This window comes from Mirounga angustirostris, unplaced genomic scaffold (genome assembly GCF_029215605.1).
Source record: "Mirounga angustirostris isolate CCGP_5_RB_7025 unplaced genomic scaffold, mMirAng1.0.hap1 SCAF_15, whole genome shotgun sequence".
NCBI classification, from domain to species: Eukaryota; Metazoa; Chordata; class Mammalia; order Carnivora; family Phocidae; genus Mirounga; species Mirounga angustirostris.
In genome coordinates this window covers 22,859,039-22,877,062 of record NW_026991723.1, presented here as the reverse complement: position 1 = coordinate 22,877,062, position 18,024 = coordinate 22,859,039, and the positions used below count along the sequence as shown (strand labels likewise).

Genomic DNA, 18,024 nt, shown 5'->3' with positions numbered 1-18,024 from the left:
TATTTATTAGAGAGCGCATGTGAGCACAAGCAGGGGGAGCGGCAGGCAGAGGGAGAAGAAGGCTCCCCATTGAGCAAGGAGCCTGATATGGGCGGGACTCGATCCCAGAACCCCGGGATCATGTCCTGATCGGAAGGCAGACGCTTAACTGACTGAGCCACCCAGGAGTCCCTCTGTAAATGTGATTTTAAACATACAGGCTTCCTTTGCTAAATGACAGTAGGATCATGAAGGGCCTAGAGAAGTGTTTGTGTTACGGGGCAGCTTCTAAGTGGATTTGAGGAAGGCCTTGAAGGGTCAGGGTAGGAGTCTAGCACTTTGTAATAGTGTAGCTGTAATTGACATAGTTGCTCCCTTGATTCTGACTAAGCGATTGGCAGAGACCTGGGGCCCAGCAGTTGAAGTGACTTCCCTGAGGACACCTAGTGCTAATCCGCTGAGATGCAAACCCAAGTTTTTGGATTATCAGGGCCAGCCCTGTTATCATAAGCGAATCATTGAAGGGAGTTGGCATCGACAAGGAAAACAGCAGATTGTTCTGGGCAGGTAATCTGGATTCCTACTTCCTGCTCCCCCAGTGTGTGGTGGCTATCCCTGAAGTAAGGCTTGATGCTGGGGCCTTTCACCTGCTGCTTAAGTTTCTGGGCATGAAGTTGCTTTGGCAGATCTGGTTTGGGGAAAGCTCTCGAATGCCTTAACGTTGTTGCTTTACGTGGTGTCCTAAATACAGGCGCAGGGAAAATTTATTTATAAGTGTCGTGACTGTTAGCAGGTACCGAATGTATCTGCAGCTTTGGGCAGGAGAATGATTTCTAGGTGGAAAATACGGTTTGCTTTGGGTTTTTTGTTCATTTGTTTTTCCACTGGAGTTGTCCAGCCTTCCGAGCAGGTAGAAGGCAGTCTTAAAAGAGTCTGAGAACTTTCTTAATACCTGCTTAAGCCGGGTCAAATGTCCCATTGAACCTGCTTGCAAACTCTGTGGTCAGAAGCCCAGGTGGCAAACTATTGCTTGTTAATTTGTGCTGAATTAAAGATCTGACCAAAATATCCTTGCACTGAAGCAAGAGATAATACTTAAGAATTATTGTCAGTTTTTATGCTGCCATCCACACTATTTTCAGGGCTGGGGAAAATGTTTATGAAACCCTCCTGGGATGGCGGTGATGTTTTCGAGCTCATAAGGCACTGTCAGGGAAACAAGTTGCATCCTCACGCTGCAGGAGGGTAGGTATACTGTCATTAGGGAGAATCAGGGCAGCTTGGAGAATTTCCCGGTAAACCAGAGGTGAGGTCTGAATTTAGCTTTGTGGCCCCAAATCAGGGTCACTTGTTGGAGGCTAGTTTAGGATGAGGGCTTAGAGACCTGGCAGAGGGCGGGGGAGACAGCTGGGATAACAGCCTCCTATGTTGCTCTTATTTCCATTCTTTCTCCAGACCATTTATTGAGAATTCCCAGGACAGATGGTATGGCTTTTGATGTCTCTTCATCGGTCTGAGCTTTGATCTTTAACCTTCTTCTTCTGTTTCATTCTTACTTACTCTCACCTGATTTATATTGCCTATGCTTTAATCTGTACTTCTTTTATTTTGTTTTTAGGAACTTTGATATTATTAAAGGTTTATGGGTCTTAACCGACCCTGACAGTTAAGTTCTACCTCGAAGCCATCCTATGTAATAACACGTATCATTATTATTACTAATTAAAGAGATGATCTTTTCTTCTTAAACCAAAATAAATTCCATTAGCAGCACTAGGAAGAGAATTAAGAATGGCGTTTATGATTTTGGGGTGTTCTAACCCTGACCCGAAAGCCAGGAACATAGGAAAAATATTCTTTAGCAAATGACCACATAAAAATTTAAAGTTACTCCTGGCAATAAATCCATAGTAAGCAAGGTCGAAAGACAAGTGGCAAGCTGGAAAAGCTATGGAAAGTGTTGATATTTGTCATATGGAAAGAACTATGACAAAAAGACAGTGAATAAATACCAAGGGAAAAATAAAGGAAGGGAAAATAGTGGACCAGTAAATATGTGGAAAGATGTTTAGTTAGCTTCAGGAAGAATCTAAGTAATGCAAATAAAAATGAGATCATTGTTTTAATCTATTAGGTGGATAGAGATTAAAAAAAAAAAAAAGGTCAACAAAACCCCGTATTGACATTGGGTAGGAGAGCAAGCCCCCTCATAGATGGGTGATACTGTAAATTGGTAACCTTCTCTGCTGGGCAGTTTATCAGCATGCATTACAGGGTAAAACATGTATACCCTTATACCCTTTGACCTAGCAGTTTCACTTCTAGCGATTCCTTTTAGAGATCTATGTAGAGGGCTATTCGACACAGAGTTTGTAATTGTGGAAAATTAGATGAAGCATAAATATCCACTGATATCAGGAGTGCTTAACCACCACTATGCTTGTATAGTGGAATGATGTTCTTATTCACCTTTGTATTTATTGAGTGGGAGGGTATCCATAATACAGTTTTGGGTGGAAATAACATAGTATAGAAAAGCCATGTATATAATGGGACCCCTTGGTGTAGGAAATATATCTTTCTACTCTGGGCTTGTACGCATGTATGCATTGAGAGTGTGGAAGGATCCTTTCCAGAATCACCAAAATCTTACTCGTGGTTATCCCTGGATGATAGACTTAAGTTTCTTTTGACTTTCTTTTATATTTCTGTGTATATATCTCGTTGTGTGCCTGTGTATGCTCAAAGTGAGCATATATATATCCTCTTTAAAAGTGGACCTTAAATGTGAATTTTGGAGAAGGGGAAAGTACAGAATGGTATTGGAATGTACGGTAGGTAGGGAGTAAGGAATAAGGACCTACAAGTCCACAAAGGGCATCCCTACTCCTATACGTGTACTCAAATATATATTCCTGTGCAAAGTAAGGGGAAGCCTGCCCATACTTTCGAGGAGAGCCATGACCTTGAGTTAGCTTGAGTGTGTGGCTTTGATCAAATGAGCTGGGTGGGGCTGACACAGTTCTGTTTTCGCACCTGGTACAGCTGCACCTTTTTTGCATAGATCTGTTGCTCCGCTGGGTAAAGCAAGGTCATGGTTTTGCTCTCTGTACCAGTCATTTCCCCCTTTCTTCCAAGGTGAGATCTGAAACCCTATCTCATTGGTGGTCAGGGAGAATTGAGTTGGTTTGGCCTAAATCCCATCCCTTCAAACCAAAGGCCTTGTTGCTCAGTTAACTAGGATTGTCTTGGAAGACGAAGGCAGCTCTTTTTAATGTACTTGATTATACAGTTTGTGAGTTTCTACTTCATCTTACTTATTCTATTCTGTTTCTCAAGGGCATGGTCTGTACGCTTCATAATTTTCTTCTCCTCATGTTCCTTTTCATTGCCTAATTCAGTAATAGAGGTGGCATTAGTAAGCATTGACAGAAAATGATGAAATAAATAAGGTCAAGGCTAGGACTCTTCAGATGACTTTTTTTTTTTTTAAGCAGAACTGGTTCTTCAGAGTTAGAGGAAAGCAGAGCTGCTTTGCATTGCAGGAGGAGATTGGAGGCCGGGTGGGCAGGTGGATTCTACCCTAGGCTGGAAGCAGAGCACTCTTTGTTGCCTCCCTTGGCCAGTTTGTCCCTTGCAGCAGAGGGAATGCTGTGGATTTGGAACTGAGCAGGGACCTCTCCTACTTTCTTTACAAAAGCCTGGGCCACAGACTCAGGACATTATTTGTGACCTCTGCTGACCCATGGGACTCTCTCAGCAAGGTGCTTGCTGATGCCGCATTGTGGTGAAACTCGACAGATAACCCAGCACATCTCGATTTGACCCTCATGCTGGACATGGGTTCTGTTTCAGCAATGTTTTCTTGGCCTGTTGAAATAGTGAGACTCCGTGAAGGCTACTGATGTTAAAGTCCCATTTGAGTTGTGTAAGAGTTGGGACAAGCAGAAAGGTGGTCCCGTGGGCTCCTTTCTTCTGCTCTCTCACTTTTGACCTTATCTTGAAGGCTAGACCGAGTTTGTTGGTGCCCCTGCCCCATTGGCTTCTGACACCAGTTGGAATGAACTTGCTATAACGACATAAAAATGCGGTAGTACACCATAATTGAAGAAGCATACGAGGGGGTTTGCACTCACCAGGTTAAAGGATCATATAGTCTTAAACCATGTAGATTTTCTGACTCAATTAAACTGCCCATTATCTTTCCTTTAAGTGACCAATAAAGCATGCGATTATGTCTTACTTTGCAGGTGGGATTAATATCTACTGTTTATCTCAAGATAAATATTAGCAACATAGCTTGGGAAAGCAATTTTATGCCCTCAAGAGTGAGGTAGTGGAGGGCTAAAGTGTTGGGTATGATGTTTTATCTTTCTGAACTGATTATGAAGTATACTAAACATTTATATGGCTTTGTCTTTATAGACTGAAATCGCCAAGAGATTGAATACAATTTGTGCACAAGTCATCCCATTTCTGTCTCAGGAAGTAAGTAAAACTGTTCAGCTGTTAAAGTGCAATTATGTTGCTTCTCTGTTTGCAAATTAGCTAGTTTTAAGATGTTAATTTTATCACAAGGAACAAGTGTGAAGAACATCTGCTACAGCTGAAGTGAGTGAACCCCCTGCTATCCCATCTAACAGAGCTGAGGGCACACTGTAAACGTAGTGTGGATAGCTCAACCTCAAATTAATTTTTTTTTTTTCCCCATGGAAGACTGCAAAATGATGATTCAACGTAAAGCTTTGCTTTTCTTTGAGGAGTAGTATAAGCTTGGGAAGCTACTGATGATTCAAGTGTCCTTCTAGAGAGCTTTTCCTGTACTGTATTTTAAAAATGGTTCCATCAGGGTTGACTTGACCATGGAAGCAGGTGTTTCATTTGTCCCTGTACATCAAGTCAGGTCTGCGTGGGAAAAGCTCTTTATATGAGTAATCTGTGAAATGGACTCAAAACCAATATAGTTTAGTTTTGCCTTCAAGTTTACTTTTGGATACAAGCTAGTAAATGATAAACTGTGTGTTCAGTGTGTACAGGATGCATGTATCTTGAGACAGTGAAAAGCTTACTGGGACCCACAGCTAGAATATTGGGTGTCTGTTCCTGTTGGAATCTGCTGCTCCAGAGTGGATAGCAGGTCTCCTCTCTGCCTTTTCCAGTGTAACGTCTATTCATTGATACAGTTTAGATGTGTTGACCTTTGGAATGGTGTTGTTAGACTTTAGTAATACTGGTTTCTGCTACAGTCTCATGCCTCCCAAAGCAAAGATGTGACTTTGTTTTTATTTGTGAGTGGAGTTGGGAGACATGCAGAGTGTTTCCAGCCTGTGAACTAAGAGTTGGGCGGGGGTGGGGAATCCTTCCTTTTCCTCTCAGGAAGATAAAAAATCTTAAGGCTAAAGAAGGAGCGGAATCCCCCAAAACTACTGGCGGGTTAAGATTTGTTGACCAGGGCGCCTGGGTGGCTCAGTTGGTTAAGCGACTGCCTTCGGCTCAGGTCATGATCCTGGAGTCCCGGGATCGAGTCCCACATCGGGCTCCCTGCTTGGCGGGGAGTCTGCTCCTCCCTCTGACCCTCCCCCCTCTCATGTGCTCTCTGTCTCTCTCATTCTCTCTGTCTCAAATAAATAAATAAAATCTTAAAAAAAAAATAAAATAAAAATTAAAAAAAAAAAAATAAAAAAAGAAAAAAAAAAAAGATTTGTTGACCAGAGAAGTAATCAAAGATTGAATGTTTAAATTTTAAGTATAGAAATGGGGGTTTTAAACTGGCTGTCAACTGTACCTGCTCAAACTTAACAGCAAACCCTTTTTGCAAACCTGGGTCATCTTCCAAATCCCTAATAACAGTGATTTTCTAAGGCTTCCAGTTACCAGTTTTGACGTCTTCTTTGACTTTTCTATCATTCCAACCCCAAAATTCCCATCAGAAGTTAAGTGGGAACTAGTGTTGGTTAGAAATAAGGGAAGCCCTGTCCTCTGTTTTCCTTTTCCTGCTGTACATGTGTTCTGTGAAATAATCCGTGCTTGAGAAACTTCCCATTTAAATCCCCATATTCTGCTTGAATCTGCATTGCATATGCTTTTATATTTTTGTTGTTGTTGTTGTTTTTGGAAGGTACAGTGAAATTCTTTGGCTTCCTTGCTAACACTTTTTCTTCTCCTTATTTTCAAAGCATCAACAACAGGTGGCCCAGGCTGTCGAGCGTGCCAAGCAGGTGACCATGGCAGAGTTGAATGCCATCATCGGGGTACGTGGCCTACCAGGTCTACCTCCTACAGTGTGTATAACCAGCTTTCATTTCTTATTAATTTGATGGCTTAATCTATCTGTATATATAATGTCCTGTAGGCTTAACGTTGGCTTGTCGGTAAGGGTGGGGGAGGAGGGCTCAGGTATGCGAGGTGTGTAGGGGAAGACAGATGAGCATGAGCAAAGTGATAGAAACATTTTTAGGAGGGGAAGAAAAATAGATCTACTATTCAGTGGGAAAATAGATACAGTTCATACCCTGACACTTAAACCACCCTTGCTCTCTTAGTCAAGTAAAAGCTCCAGGTTAGAGTTTTAAATACTTTCCTTACTTCGGGCTTATTACAACTTTGGATTGCAGGGAGGTCAAGACATGTCTCAGCATGATCCTTTCCTTTAGCCATCTTTGCTTTTGCCTTTTGCTTTCTGGGGTGTTAGACCCAAGAGAACTGTTTGCTCTTTCTCTTCCTTGTGCCTCTTGCATGAATTTTTAAGTGGCACCCCAATGGAAAGAGCGCTCTCTTGCCGTTGAAGAAGTGATAATTGTCTGCCCCAGTGCTCTCTAGCCTTTCACCAGGTTTCTGCTCTCCTGCCTTGAGTTCAGTTAGTGCTCCACGCCGACGACTGGTTGTCAATCACAGGTCATTTGCTCTGCATTAATGAGCTCAGTGTTCCATCTCGTCCCCCACCCATCCCCCACCTGTCCCCCCACCACATCCCCCTGAGTTTGCCCTCGCCACTGCAGGCCTGGGGACCCCGGGACCGTTCTCATGTTTTCTGCCCTTCCAGACTAAGCCAAAGAAGTAGCTGAAACAAGGGACCATCCTTTCTGATTTTATTCATATGTGAGTGCCTTGAGCGGATTCAAATCACTCATTTATCAATTTATGTTAATTGCTTGTGAGAAGATGCCCTGCTGGTCTTTATAGTTCCCTCAGACACTTTGTAATGATAATTAGACATGCTGCTGTATGGATTAAGAGTGCCATAGTCCAATGATGGCCACAGACAATGGAACCAGTTAATCCATCAGGGTTTAAAATTACATCCCAACTGGAGATGGAGAAAAAACATAAGAGCCGAGGAGGATTAAAGAATGAGCCTCAGCTTGAAAACTCTCCTTTCATCAGTTTCTCAATTGCCGATCTGCAGTCGGGTTGCCTGTGGTAAGCTATTGGCAGTCAATTAGGTGAAATAAAGTGGGAGGGTGACCTTCATTTCCTTTTAATAGCTTTTTCCTCCCTGAAATGGGGAGCTTCAGTGGATTTTCAGCTTAAATTTTATTCAAGCTGCTTTATTACACTTGACAGCTTAGCTCTGCATAAACAATTCTCCCCTCCTCCTCTTCCCCCCAGACCCAGGCTCTGCCTTTCTCCCCCCTCCACCCTTAGATCACATTTTTGACTGTTACTTAGTGGGTTCTCTAATCACATTCAACAAAAAACACAATTACATCTGCATTTGTCGGCTGCTTTCTGTACCCTTTTCTTGTGTAATGAATTGCTTTATTTCAGAGATCAAATCAAATATTCACTGGTACTTTTGCATGTACCGTGTTTGATTAGCAAAGACTAATAGCAAATTGTACTTGTAGCTCAAGCACAGAAATTTTTTAACCCAAATGAATGAGGATGGAAAAGCCTGTTTTGATTAAAGAGAAACATATGCAAAGCAGTTTTCAAGTACCCAGTTACACTTTGTGGAACATGTTTGTTTTCTGATAGTCTCTAGATTTTTACATATCCTTTCTCGATGGTGAACCTCGTGCCCGTAAATTCCCTAAGGCCCTGTCCAGTCCCACACATTAGAAAGGAGGAAATTGTATTAACCAGATGTTTATAGGTAAGACTCCTTTTGAACTGAATCAGAAGATGAAAATGGCAGGTCGCTTGAGAAGGGCAGATGAATCACTAATTTTATGAATGGCTTTCATCCAGGAAACATGTTGTTGAGATTATAAAGGCAGATTAGCTCTGATAGCTAGCAACAATAACCCAAATCAGGGAATTGGGCCCCGAGCACAAGACTTAACGCCAATTGCATGTCTTCAGCCTACTAGCATGTGCGGTTTTCCTAATTGTAAATTTTTGGCTCAGTCTATTAATTTATGTCAGAAGGCTCTTTGAAAGTTTGTAGTGATCAATAATTATCCTGCACTGTAAGTTTCATGCTCTGGCATATGCTTGATTTTTGCTCGAAAGGAATTGTGCGCGTCCTGGAAAATTGAAGTAGCATAAAATTGAGTTGACAATTCAGTGGACCTTTGCACCCCTTCATTGAACATGCAGTGTGTCAACCTGTCTCCCCAGAGGGGAGGAGGCTCCGGCAGGCTGTCTGTTCCTACAGGCAGCAGCTGTGCAGAGTAAATGCAGCCCCCTCTTGATAGCTGCTGTCAGTATCACTCAGGGGCCGGCTCAGGACGAAGAACAATAGGAGAGGCCACGCTCTTCGTCTGCATCGACTTTCGGGCTAAGAAAAGAAATAGTAATTTAACGGTTTAGACATCTATTACAAGTGTGAAAGATCATGAAAGAGTAGCCTTTAAAATGCAAAGGAGCCAAAACATTCTCCTTCCCTTTAAGGTACAGTCAAGGGGCTTATTGCTTGCTTGGCAGGGCTAAAGACGTTTCTCTTTAGCAGACCTGGAAAACGTGAAATCTTCTCAAGGACGCCAACGCTGCTAAGGTGGGCTCAGCTTGTGTCCTGGGACTGTGGATTGGTCTTAGAGGAGGAAGGGAGGTTCTCTTTTTTCCGTCTGCGTTGAGTGAACTAATGATGCCCATTTCTCACCAGCATGGGGAACTTAGTTCTCCTACCTGACAGAAAATACTGAATTTTAAACCTTTTCCATTCCAGACACCACCTGCCTTCAACTTATATAGATTACTGGTATTTCAGAAAGATAAGCTTCTTAGATACTTGATATTTGGAGAAACTGTTGAAATAGTTACTTTTCGTGGGGCACTTCTTTTAAACAGTTGTGATGGATAGCAGATTTGATAATTGGCAGAATAATAACTGCAACCCTACTTTTTGAATTTTGCTTTTTATAACTTTTTTGCTATTAAATGTGTTATGTTCTTGTAGCAATACAAAGAGTAATAATGCAGAAATCTTAATAGGTATAGGGTTTATTTGGTGTGACACACAGCTCACTTGTGCTTTAGAAAACAGGTTTGTGTGGGAAGGGAACTTACTGGAGACCTTAATTTTTTATTTTTTTTAATTTATTCCTTACATCAGTACTGCCTCCGTGATGTAAGCAGAATTCCTCAAAGATTTTTTTTTCCCCCAATTTGGAATTCTATTAAAAATGCTCAAAACAAAATAGATGACAACACTTTGTGGAATGGTCGATATCTTCCATTCCACAAAGGGAAAACGATTGAAGGACTCTTCGAGATCACTTTCCCCTGTATTATTTGAGGGAGCTTGGAACTAAGAACTTTCTTCTACTTGCTATGATAATAATTGATTTTAGTTGAGATTGGGCTTCCAGATAATTAGTGTTATGTTTTAGTGGGTTTATATCACATGTAGTTAATACAGATCATATAGATATAGATACGTATGTATTTGTACACACAGGCTTTTTTTTTTTTTTTTTTTAGAATTGAGGTATAATTTCCATGTTGTGAATTGCACCAATCTTAAATATATAGGATGATCACTTTGGCATGAGCACACACCCTGTAACCCACACTACTTTTGGGGTGCCGATTCTCTCCTTCACCCCAGGAAGTTCCCTTGTACTTTTTCTCAGCCAGTGTTTCTCCACCCCCAAAGAAAGATGGTTGCTTTTTGCTTAAAGGTAAAATATGATTGGCTGAGTGTAATTTAAAAAGAAAAATTGCATAATTGGATGTCCACTTGTATCCAAGTACTGGCTGCCCAGCTTCATGGTGCTTTGTGCTCATCTTTCTTTCTTTTTCTTTTTTTTTTAATAAAGATTTTATTTATTTGTTTGACAGAGAGAGACACAACGAGAGAGGGAACACAAGCAGGGGAAGTGGGAGAGGGAGAAGCAGGCCTCCTGCCTAGCAGGGAGCCCGATGCGGGGCTCGATCCCAGGACCCTGGGGTCATGACCTGAGCCGAAGGCAGACGCTTAACAACTGAGCCACCCAGGAGCCCCATGTGCTCGTCTTTCTAAGAGCGTTTGCCTTGTGTTTTACCTTGCACAAAGGTAAAGCATGGGTCTAGGGTCAGATGGACTTGAGTAGGACACTTGGTAGCTTTGCGACCCCATATAACCAGTTAACCTCTTTGAGTGTCTCCATCTGCAGATGGATAATACCATCTACCCTGCATGGCTTTTGTGGGGATAGGACCTTGGCTGGCAGCCTTTACCCAGCATGGTCCTGACTCCTTGAACTGTGGTTCTGTCTACCTTGTTTCTCTAAGTGCCTGAGGCAGATCTGTGGGTCCAGTTGGCCAAGTTTCGTGTGAGGGGTGGTGGCTCCGAGCAGCGGGTCACTTCCCCTTTAGTCTTTTCTAGTGGTTACGTGGATGTCAGTGTTTGAGATTAGACCCATCCAGATGCTCTGCTCCTGCCACTCAGTTGTCATGCGCGAATGGCTTTTACTTAGGATGTAGCAGTGAAGAAGCCTTGGCTATTTAACTTGATCAACAGACGTAAGGTTCAAAACAGAGGGGGGAAAGTTAAGTTTTGGGAGCAGGTGGAGAGAAAATTGAGAAGCAGAAGTGAGGATAAGACATCGTTGGCGTCCTTACTTAGGAGAAAGGGGAACAAGGCCTTTGCTGGCCCTGAGGGGTTGCACAGATCATTGTGATGGAATTGGAAGAAGAGAGAGAAGAGATAGCCAGATGACCAGTGGGGATTGTCCTTCCCATACCACAGAATGCCTGATTTTTGACAGCTGTCCCAGTGCTGACTGTTGGATGTAAGAAAATTTGAGCAGTTGCTCATAGCAATGCCTGTGAACATCAGGAACTCAAAACATTTGGGTTAGTGTCGGCCACCTTGTTTTTCCGTTCTCATTTGGTCGGACGGAGTCTGACTTAATTTCCTGTGAACAGAAGAACTTCTGTCAAGGCCTTTGGGCCTCCAGTTATTGGTCAGATGTTTATATCCCTGCTTCATAGGTGAACTTAAAATTCTGTATGCTTTAAAACAACTTAGTATAAAATAAAAGAGGTCTCGGGGCTTTTGTGGTGTCTATCTATGTTTGTGTAGGGGATGGCTGTGAGTACAAACTCCTGATTTGTCTGTAGAAGGACGCTTCCTGTCCTTAAGAGATTGAGTTGTAGACCTAAAGGCTCCCCATTGTTGCATGAGATGATTGGTTTAAAGATTAGCAAAATGTTGGATTATTTTTCTCCTCAGGCTGTAGCTGTCAGCTATCTATTGGATTGTAGTGTGTGAAGTTTAAGAGGATGAGGTTAGCCTCTTATTCTTATGAGTATGCAGTTAATCCCTGGAAAGCCCATCAATAACCCAGCTGTAAGTTTCTTTATAAAACAAATTCGCCCTCGGAGAATAATGCCTTGCCTGCTACCAAGAGCAGAAAATGACCAGGCTACAACTAGCATCCATATTCTGGCTCTACTAACTTATATTTAGTGATCTACCCTCCTCCTAAATTCCAGTAGTCCAGCCCTTCTGTTAATTTTCCAAGGAGAAGGAGCAATATTGCAAAGTCTGGTGTGTATCCTCCTTCTCCTTGGGTTCAAGTTAAATTTTTTACTGAGAGTACAGGTAGGTATCTCTGCAGGGCTTGGCTTCAATGTCTGGGTTCTTCTGAATAGTCAGCGTGGTTTTTTAGTTGCTAGAAAACTTGTTGAGGCATTGTTCACTTTTTAATTTCCCCGCATATATTTATATGATTTGTACTTCGTTCCTTGGAAGGAGACATTATCCTATTTTGTCTTTTTTCAGAGTAGAAAGTAGAGCACCCCATTTTAAGAGTTAGACCTATGCATTTTTTTAAATTGATGCATAATTTACATACCATAAAATTCGCCCTCCCAAAGCATATGAATCAGGGGGTTTTGGTATATTCACAAACTTGTGCAACCATCACCACACATTCTAGAACATTTTTATCACTCCAAAAAGAAACCCCATATCCATTAGCAGTCACCCCCCTTGCCTCCCAGTGCCCCCCAGTCCCTGCAACCACCGATCTTTCTGTCTCTGTGGGTTTGCGTGTTCATTTTGTGTAAAAGGAATTTTGTGTAAAAGGAATCCGCTAACATGTGGCCTTTTGTGGTGAGGTTCTTTCACTTTGCATAGAGTTCTCAAGGTTTGTTCATGTAGCATGTACTTCAGTCCTTATTGATGAATAATATTGCATTGTATTAATACACCACCTTTATTAATCCAGTCACCGGCTGATGGACATTGAGGTTGTTTCCAAACCTTTTGGCTGTTTATGAATAATGCTGCAGTGAACGTTGTGTATATGTGGTGTGGACCTGTTTTCTTTTCTCTCGACTGAACCTACGAGTGTCCTTGCAGGGTCGTGTGATAACTCTGTTTAACACTTTGAGCAGCTGCTAGACTGTTTTCCAAAGTAATGGATGAGAATTCCACTTTCTCAGCATCTTCTCCAGCACTTGTTATCGTCCATCTTTTTGAGCCTAGCCGTTCCAGTGGGTGTGATGTTCGTTGTTTAGATTTGTAGGTTTCCCTGCCGGCTAATGATGTTGAGCATCTTTTCATCAAAACCGTCCTTGGCTTTAGAAGTGGATCTGCCTAAATCAACATGGCTTTTTAAAACTTCATCTGATTCAGGCCTTTCAGTCCAGCGCTCTGATCATTGTCACTGCTGTCACTGTCATCCGGGGCAGGCGAGACGAGCAAGGACGTCAGTGATGACGCAGGAGGAGTTGGCCTTTGTGGATTCGCTGCAATGCAGAAAGAGTAAAGATGAGTTCAGGTCTTTTTTTAGAGTTATAGGCCTTCATCCTGGTGCCTGCCTCCATACAGGCCATCAGTTTTGTCTCTGGGTGTCATTTTCTGTATGCTCCTGCATGGAGATGGGGCCTTTCAGTGGATTGTTGTTGTTGTTTGTTTGTTTTTTTAAACTATGTTCAAGTGGCTTGAGAATTCTTGGCCCCAGTAAGCACTTTCTGCCTGTTTATCACCCTTGCCACTCTTCACGAGAGAGGCCATTCACATAATGGGAGGTTTTCAGATAACTCCTATAGTAGTGTCCTTGACGTTTCTGCTCCCACATGGCTCTTCCGCACTTTCCCGGCTCGTTTACTGTAGCATGCCAATTTTCTCCTTCTGCAGTCTCCCCAGGTAAGAGCGGAGTGTTTTAAAGAACAGGGAAATAGCAGAAATCGAGGAAGAGTGATTTGGAGAGAACTGGGAACAAATGCTACTTTTCACATTTTTCCCCCTTTAGAAGTGTTTAAATACCAAATGCTATAAATGTCACTTATTGGCATGCTTTTAAAGGCATGAGAGATGCTATTTTGGGGGCATGGTTTCAGTTCTGGTTGGGTTCAGTTTGTGATCTGTGTGACATGGTTTTCCCTAAGGTTAGAGAGCAGGGTAGATTTCTGAAATTCAAGTTGATTCTGTGGTCGGTGATAAAGAGCTTAGCATCTGGTGAGGTTAAGGGGGGTGTTGGCCTTCGTTTTCCTTTTGGGTGTCCGTTCCCGTTGTATAGGCAGCTCGGTGGCGATAAAGCACGTGTTTTAGAAACACAAGTGTGGAAGCCATGACGCCGTTACGTTAAAGCTCTGAATGTAAACAGCAAAGTCAATTTCATTATAGTAACATAATTGACCCAGGCTGCACTAGGTAAAACACGAATTAAAATTCTGAATGCGGCGCTGTTGTTTGACATGGATGAGGTGACTTTAGTCATGGGTTTTCATTATCATTAACTCAGGGTTTGGTGTTTGTTTTCCTTGTCTCACTCCCAGCCTGTCCACACTGTTTGGGTAAGAGCGAGTGCATGTCTCTCCTTCTGTCAACAGCGAAACCTTTCTGCGACCACCTTGGAGGCGCAAAACACCGATACGTGGACGTTTCCAGTGTAGCTTTTTAAAGTCATTTGACGAAATGTGAGCTTTTTGTTGTTGTTTGTTTTATTTTAAAATTGTCAGTGGAGTCCACTCTGGGAAGCAGATGCTTGTCTTTTGAGTTGTGACAAGGTACTTGATGGCGATGAAGGGACAGTGAACAATTGAGTGTTGGAAAGCATTTTTAGTTTTTAAGCAACAGTTTGTCAGGTTGCTTGCTGTATAAGAACATGAATTCTGATGTAATGGGACAGAATTCCAGCTTAGATCTCGGGTAAAAACATTCAGCCTCAGCACTATTGACATTTGGGGCTTGTTAATTCTCTGTGACGAGGGGCTGTCTTATGCATTGTAGGATGTTTAATAGCATCCATACATAGTCCCTCCCCCCATCCTCCCAGGTGTGACAACCATAAATGTCTCTAGACATTGCCACATGTCCCCAGGGTGGAAAAAGGGGGGGGGGTGTCAAAATTGCTGTTTGAGAACCACTGGTCATCTGAGAAACCACCTGCAATGCTAAAAACCACCATTGCTCATCAAAAATGCCTTTTCCTATAGCTTTACAAACTGTTTTGCCTGTGAGTCCTGTGCAATATAAATCTGCAAGCATTCATTTTAAAAAAGTCTACTAATTAGTGGAAGGTAACGAGGAGGTAGAAGGTTGGGATTTTCCCACCCTCGCTGTCCCATTGAGAAACATCTGAGTTTCCCCATTGATCTGTGCAGGTTTGGGTCTGTGGAGGACCATTGCGTGCAGATTCCCCAGTTGGTAGAGCCATTGGGTTTTTTTGAGGTTTTGCTGGCTGTATAGCAATGTCAGTACCTCTTTTGTTCCAAAATACATTTTTAAAATAGCATTCATTTTTTTTTTCCCCCTTTTGGGGAAGGTGCCAGGCCCCGGATTGTCTCAGGTAAGCCTTGTTGAGAGAAAATGTCCTTCCAAACACACGTGGAACAGGTGGGCTGTCTGTGTGGAGTTGTTTACTCTGGTGGATACGGGCCCTCTATTCATTCCCGTGTGTGTGTGTGTGTGTGTATCTCAGATACGACACTATTTGTTAAGCATCTTCTGAGAGTAGCCATATAAGCTGTCACTGTTTGGGCTTGATTCTTCTTTATATGCTTCCTTGGAAGAGAGCCGGAGTTAAAGAGATCATCCTTTTTCAGATATAGGGGCGCAGAATATTGGGAAGTGGGGATTAGAGAGGTGGGACTCATGAGGCACGAATCTAAGAACAAATTTCCATCTGTCACCTCCGTTAGGGCTGCATGGTAAAGGTGGAGTGTCTCAGCATGTGTGGTATTCTACGCCCTCAGGAGCCTCCCCTTACCTGGGAAGGGAAAGACAGTGAGGTCTTCACTGGAGAAGGAGAGCGCCCTCTTCCTTCCCCATGCTTGGGAACGCTCAGGCTAACTCCTCGTGAACATGGCTGGGCTGCTGGGGTCACAGGAGAAAGGCTGTTCTAGGGAATAAAAGGTTTGCTCTCCTTGTTCTGGCTGTGAGCCCCGCGGCAAGCCAGTCTCTGCTCTGTGAAATGGGATCCACGATGCCCACCCTTCCTGCCTTGGGAGTGTTCTGAGCTGAGGCCAGACAGTGGCCGGGGGGTATGTAGGCACGCTGCCTGTCAGGATGAGAAGTAGAGCGTGAGGCTGCAGTATCCATGTTCCTGGGTCTACAGCATCTTTAGTACTTGTGATCCATGCTCTCAGTGCTTACTACTCTTTCCAGTTTGGTAGGATTTTGCTTTAAAAAAAAAAAAAAAGCTTGGGGCACCTGGGTGGCTCAGTTGGTTAAGCGTCTGACTCTTGATTTTGGCTCAGGTCATGATCTCAGGGGTCGTGAGATTGAACCCTGAGTGGGGCTCCGTGCTGGGCATGGAGCCTGCTTAAGATTTTCCCTCCCTCTCCCTCTGCCCCCCACCCCATGTTCTCTCTCAAAAAAATAAAATATAGCAATAAAAATAAAAAGAAGAAGCAGGAGCAGCTTTCAAAAGGGCCGAGCAAGGGATGGAGAAACTTGGTTGCCTCTAATAACGGATAGTGAGCTTTCTTCAAGGATCCTGGGAAACCAGAGCTGGGTAGAGGTGGGAGTTTCCCAGAGCCAGTTACAGCTGTTGGACGTCCCTGTTTTTGTTTTTTTTGTTTTTTTTCAAGATTTTATTTATTTGACAGCGGGAGAGAGAGCGAGAGAGAGCACAGACATGGGGAGCAGCAGAGAGAGAGGAAGAATCAGGCTCCCCACTGAGCAGGGAGCCCAACTCAGGGCTTGATCCCAGGACCCTAGGATCATGACCTGAGCCAAAGGCAGACGCTTAACAACTGAGCCACCCAGGCACCCCCAGACATCCCTGTTGATAGTTCTCAGCCTAACTGTGGGGTTTAATCATGTGGTCTACTTCGCAGCTGTGGCGAAGCCCTTTTATTATATAAGCTAGTTTCTCTTTTCAGTAATATATTGTAGAACGCTTTCTAGTTCATCTTTCTAAGAACCAACTTGGATTTGGCAGAAAAGCTCTACTTTCCTTCTCATGTATCCAGGCATTTGCCTGAGTATGCCTTTGCCGTGACATAAAATCACACCCCTGGAAAAGTCCCTTGTTGACTCTGTTCTGGACTTTTGGGAGAGCGGGGTGTGCAGGGAGGGGTGAAAGGGTGGTGTCCCCCACCCAGTAGTTAAATCCCTTCCCCTCTGCTTGGCTTCTCTCATCTTGTAATCCGCGCCGTGCTTAATTACCCCGTTGCACTTGCTTGTGTATGCATCATTGCATTTCCCCCCCAGAAGCCGGACATAGCTTTTCTTCTCTAAGTAATGATAGCAATTGCTGGTAGGGCAGACCTGTTCCTCATCCTTCTCCGAGCACATTTCTTATGGCAGGTGTCTAGTTCCTAATTAAGTGCTAATGAGCATGCCTAGTGGACCATGATGCCGCTCCCGGCCTCTCCAGTTTTATTTCTTGCTCTTGCCAAGCTCTTAAAAGGTGACAGAGCAAGAATCAGTGTCTTTGGGATGACAGGAAGGTCATTTTAGGTGTAAAGAAATTGTTATTATGATCTCAGATGGTGAATGAGGAGTTTATAAATACTTGCCAAGAATACTATTAATGCTGGCCTCTCTGACCTCTTTCTCCCCCTTTCCACTTTTCCTCTGCTTAGCCCTGTGCTCCCCCCTTAGAAAGAAGGGGAAGGGGAATTTCAAGAGAAGGTTGGCTCCTGAAGATTTTTTTTTAGAAGGTGCCAAGAGTGGTTGAAAATTTACTGTAAACTGACTGTAGACACAGATTTCTGGCTTTAAGATGCTATTTTCTCTCGAGGGCGGGAAGCATGTTTAGGATTCAATTAAAGATCAGTGGTCTGGGTAGAAATTACTGAAGATCTGGCGTAAGATTTAATATATTCAGTACACGCAAGGGGATAATAAATAAACGAGTAATTGAGTCCCAGGGAAGTGAGCACAAATCAGAATCTTAAGAATTTTCTAACATTACACCTTAGAAATTGAGCTTTAATCGTTTTTACTGTCTCATCAAAAACGAGTTTTATGTTGGACAGCTGAAATGTGGCCAGATTTATGGCTCAGGGGCCATTTCTTGGATACTTTTTCATTTACTACAACATGCTCTTCAATATAATATATGAAAGCAACGGTACTTTTTAGTGTGAACAGATTTCTAACTTCTGGAATGAGTTAAGGGATAGAGGCAAAGGCATTTGGGAGTGGGGATGTGGGTCACTGTGGGGAGAGTCCCACACTGGGGGTTCCTTGTCACGGCCTCTCTGGGTCTCAGTGTT

At 43.1% G+C, this 18,024-nt stretch overlaps 1 protein-coding gene across 10 annotated transcripts in view; it reads left to right on the top strand.

Moving 5' to 3' along the window:
* The window catches only part of TLE1 (TLE family member 1, transcriptional corepressor), a 90,668-nt gene that overhangs the window by 25,174 nt on the left and 47,470 nt on the right, over positions 1–18,024 (top strand). For 5 of the 10 annotated variants that reach the window (XM_064579439.1, XM_064579438.1, XM_064579447.1 and 2 more), the window contains exons 5-6: positions 4,405–4,467; positions 6,156–6,260. The exons of 1 other annotated variant lie outside the window; for it this stretch is intronic. In XM_064579439.1, coding sequence (XP_064435509.1) covers positions 4,405–4,467; positions 6,156–6,260 — 168 coding nt within the window. The remainder of the gene's footprint in view (positions 1–4,404; positions 4,468–6,155; positions 6,261–18,024) is intronic. 4 more of the 10 variants (XM_064579444.1, XM_064579441.1, XM_064579440.1 and 1 more) reach the window with 2 other exon arrangements.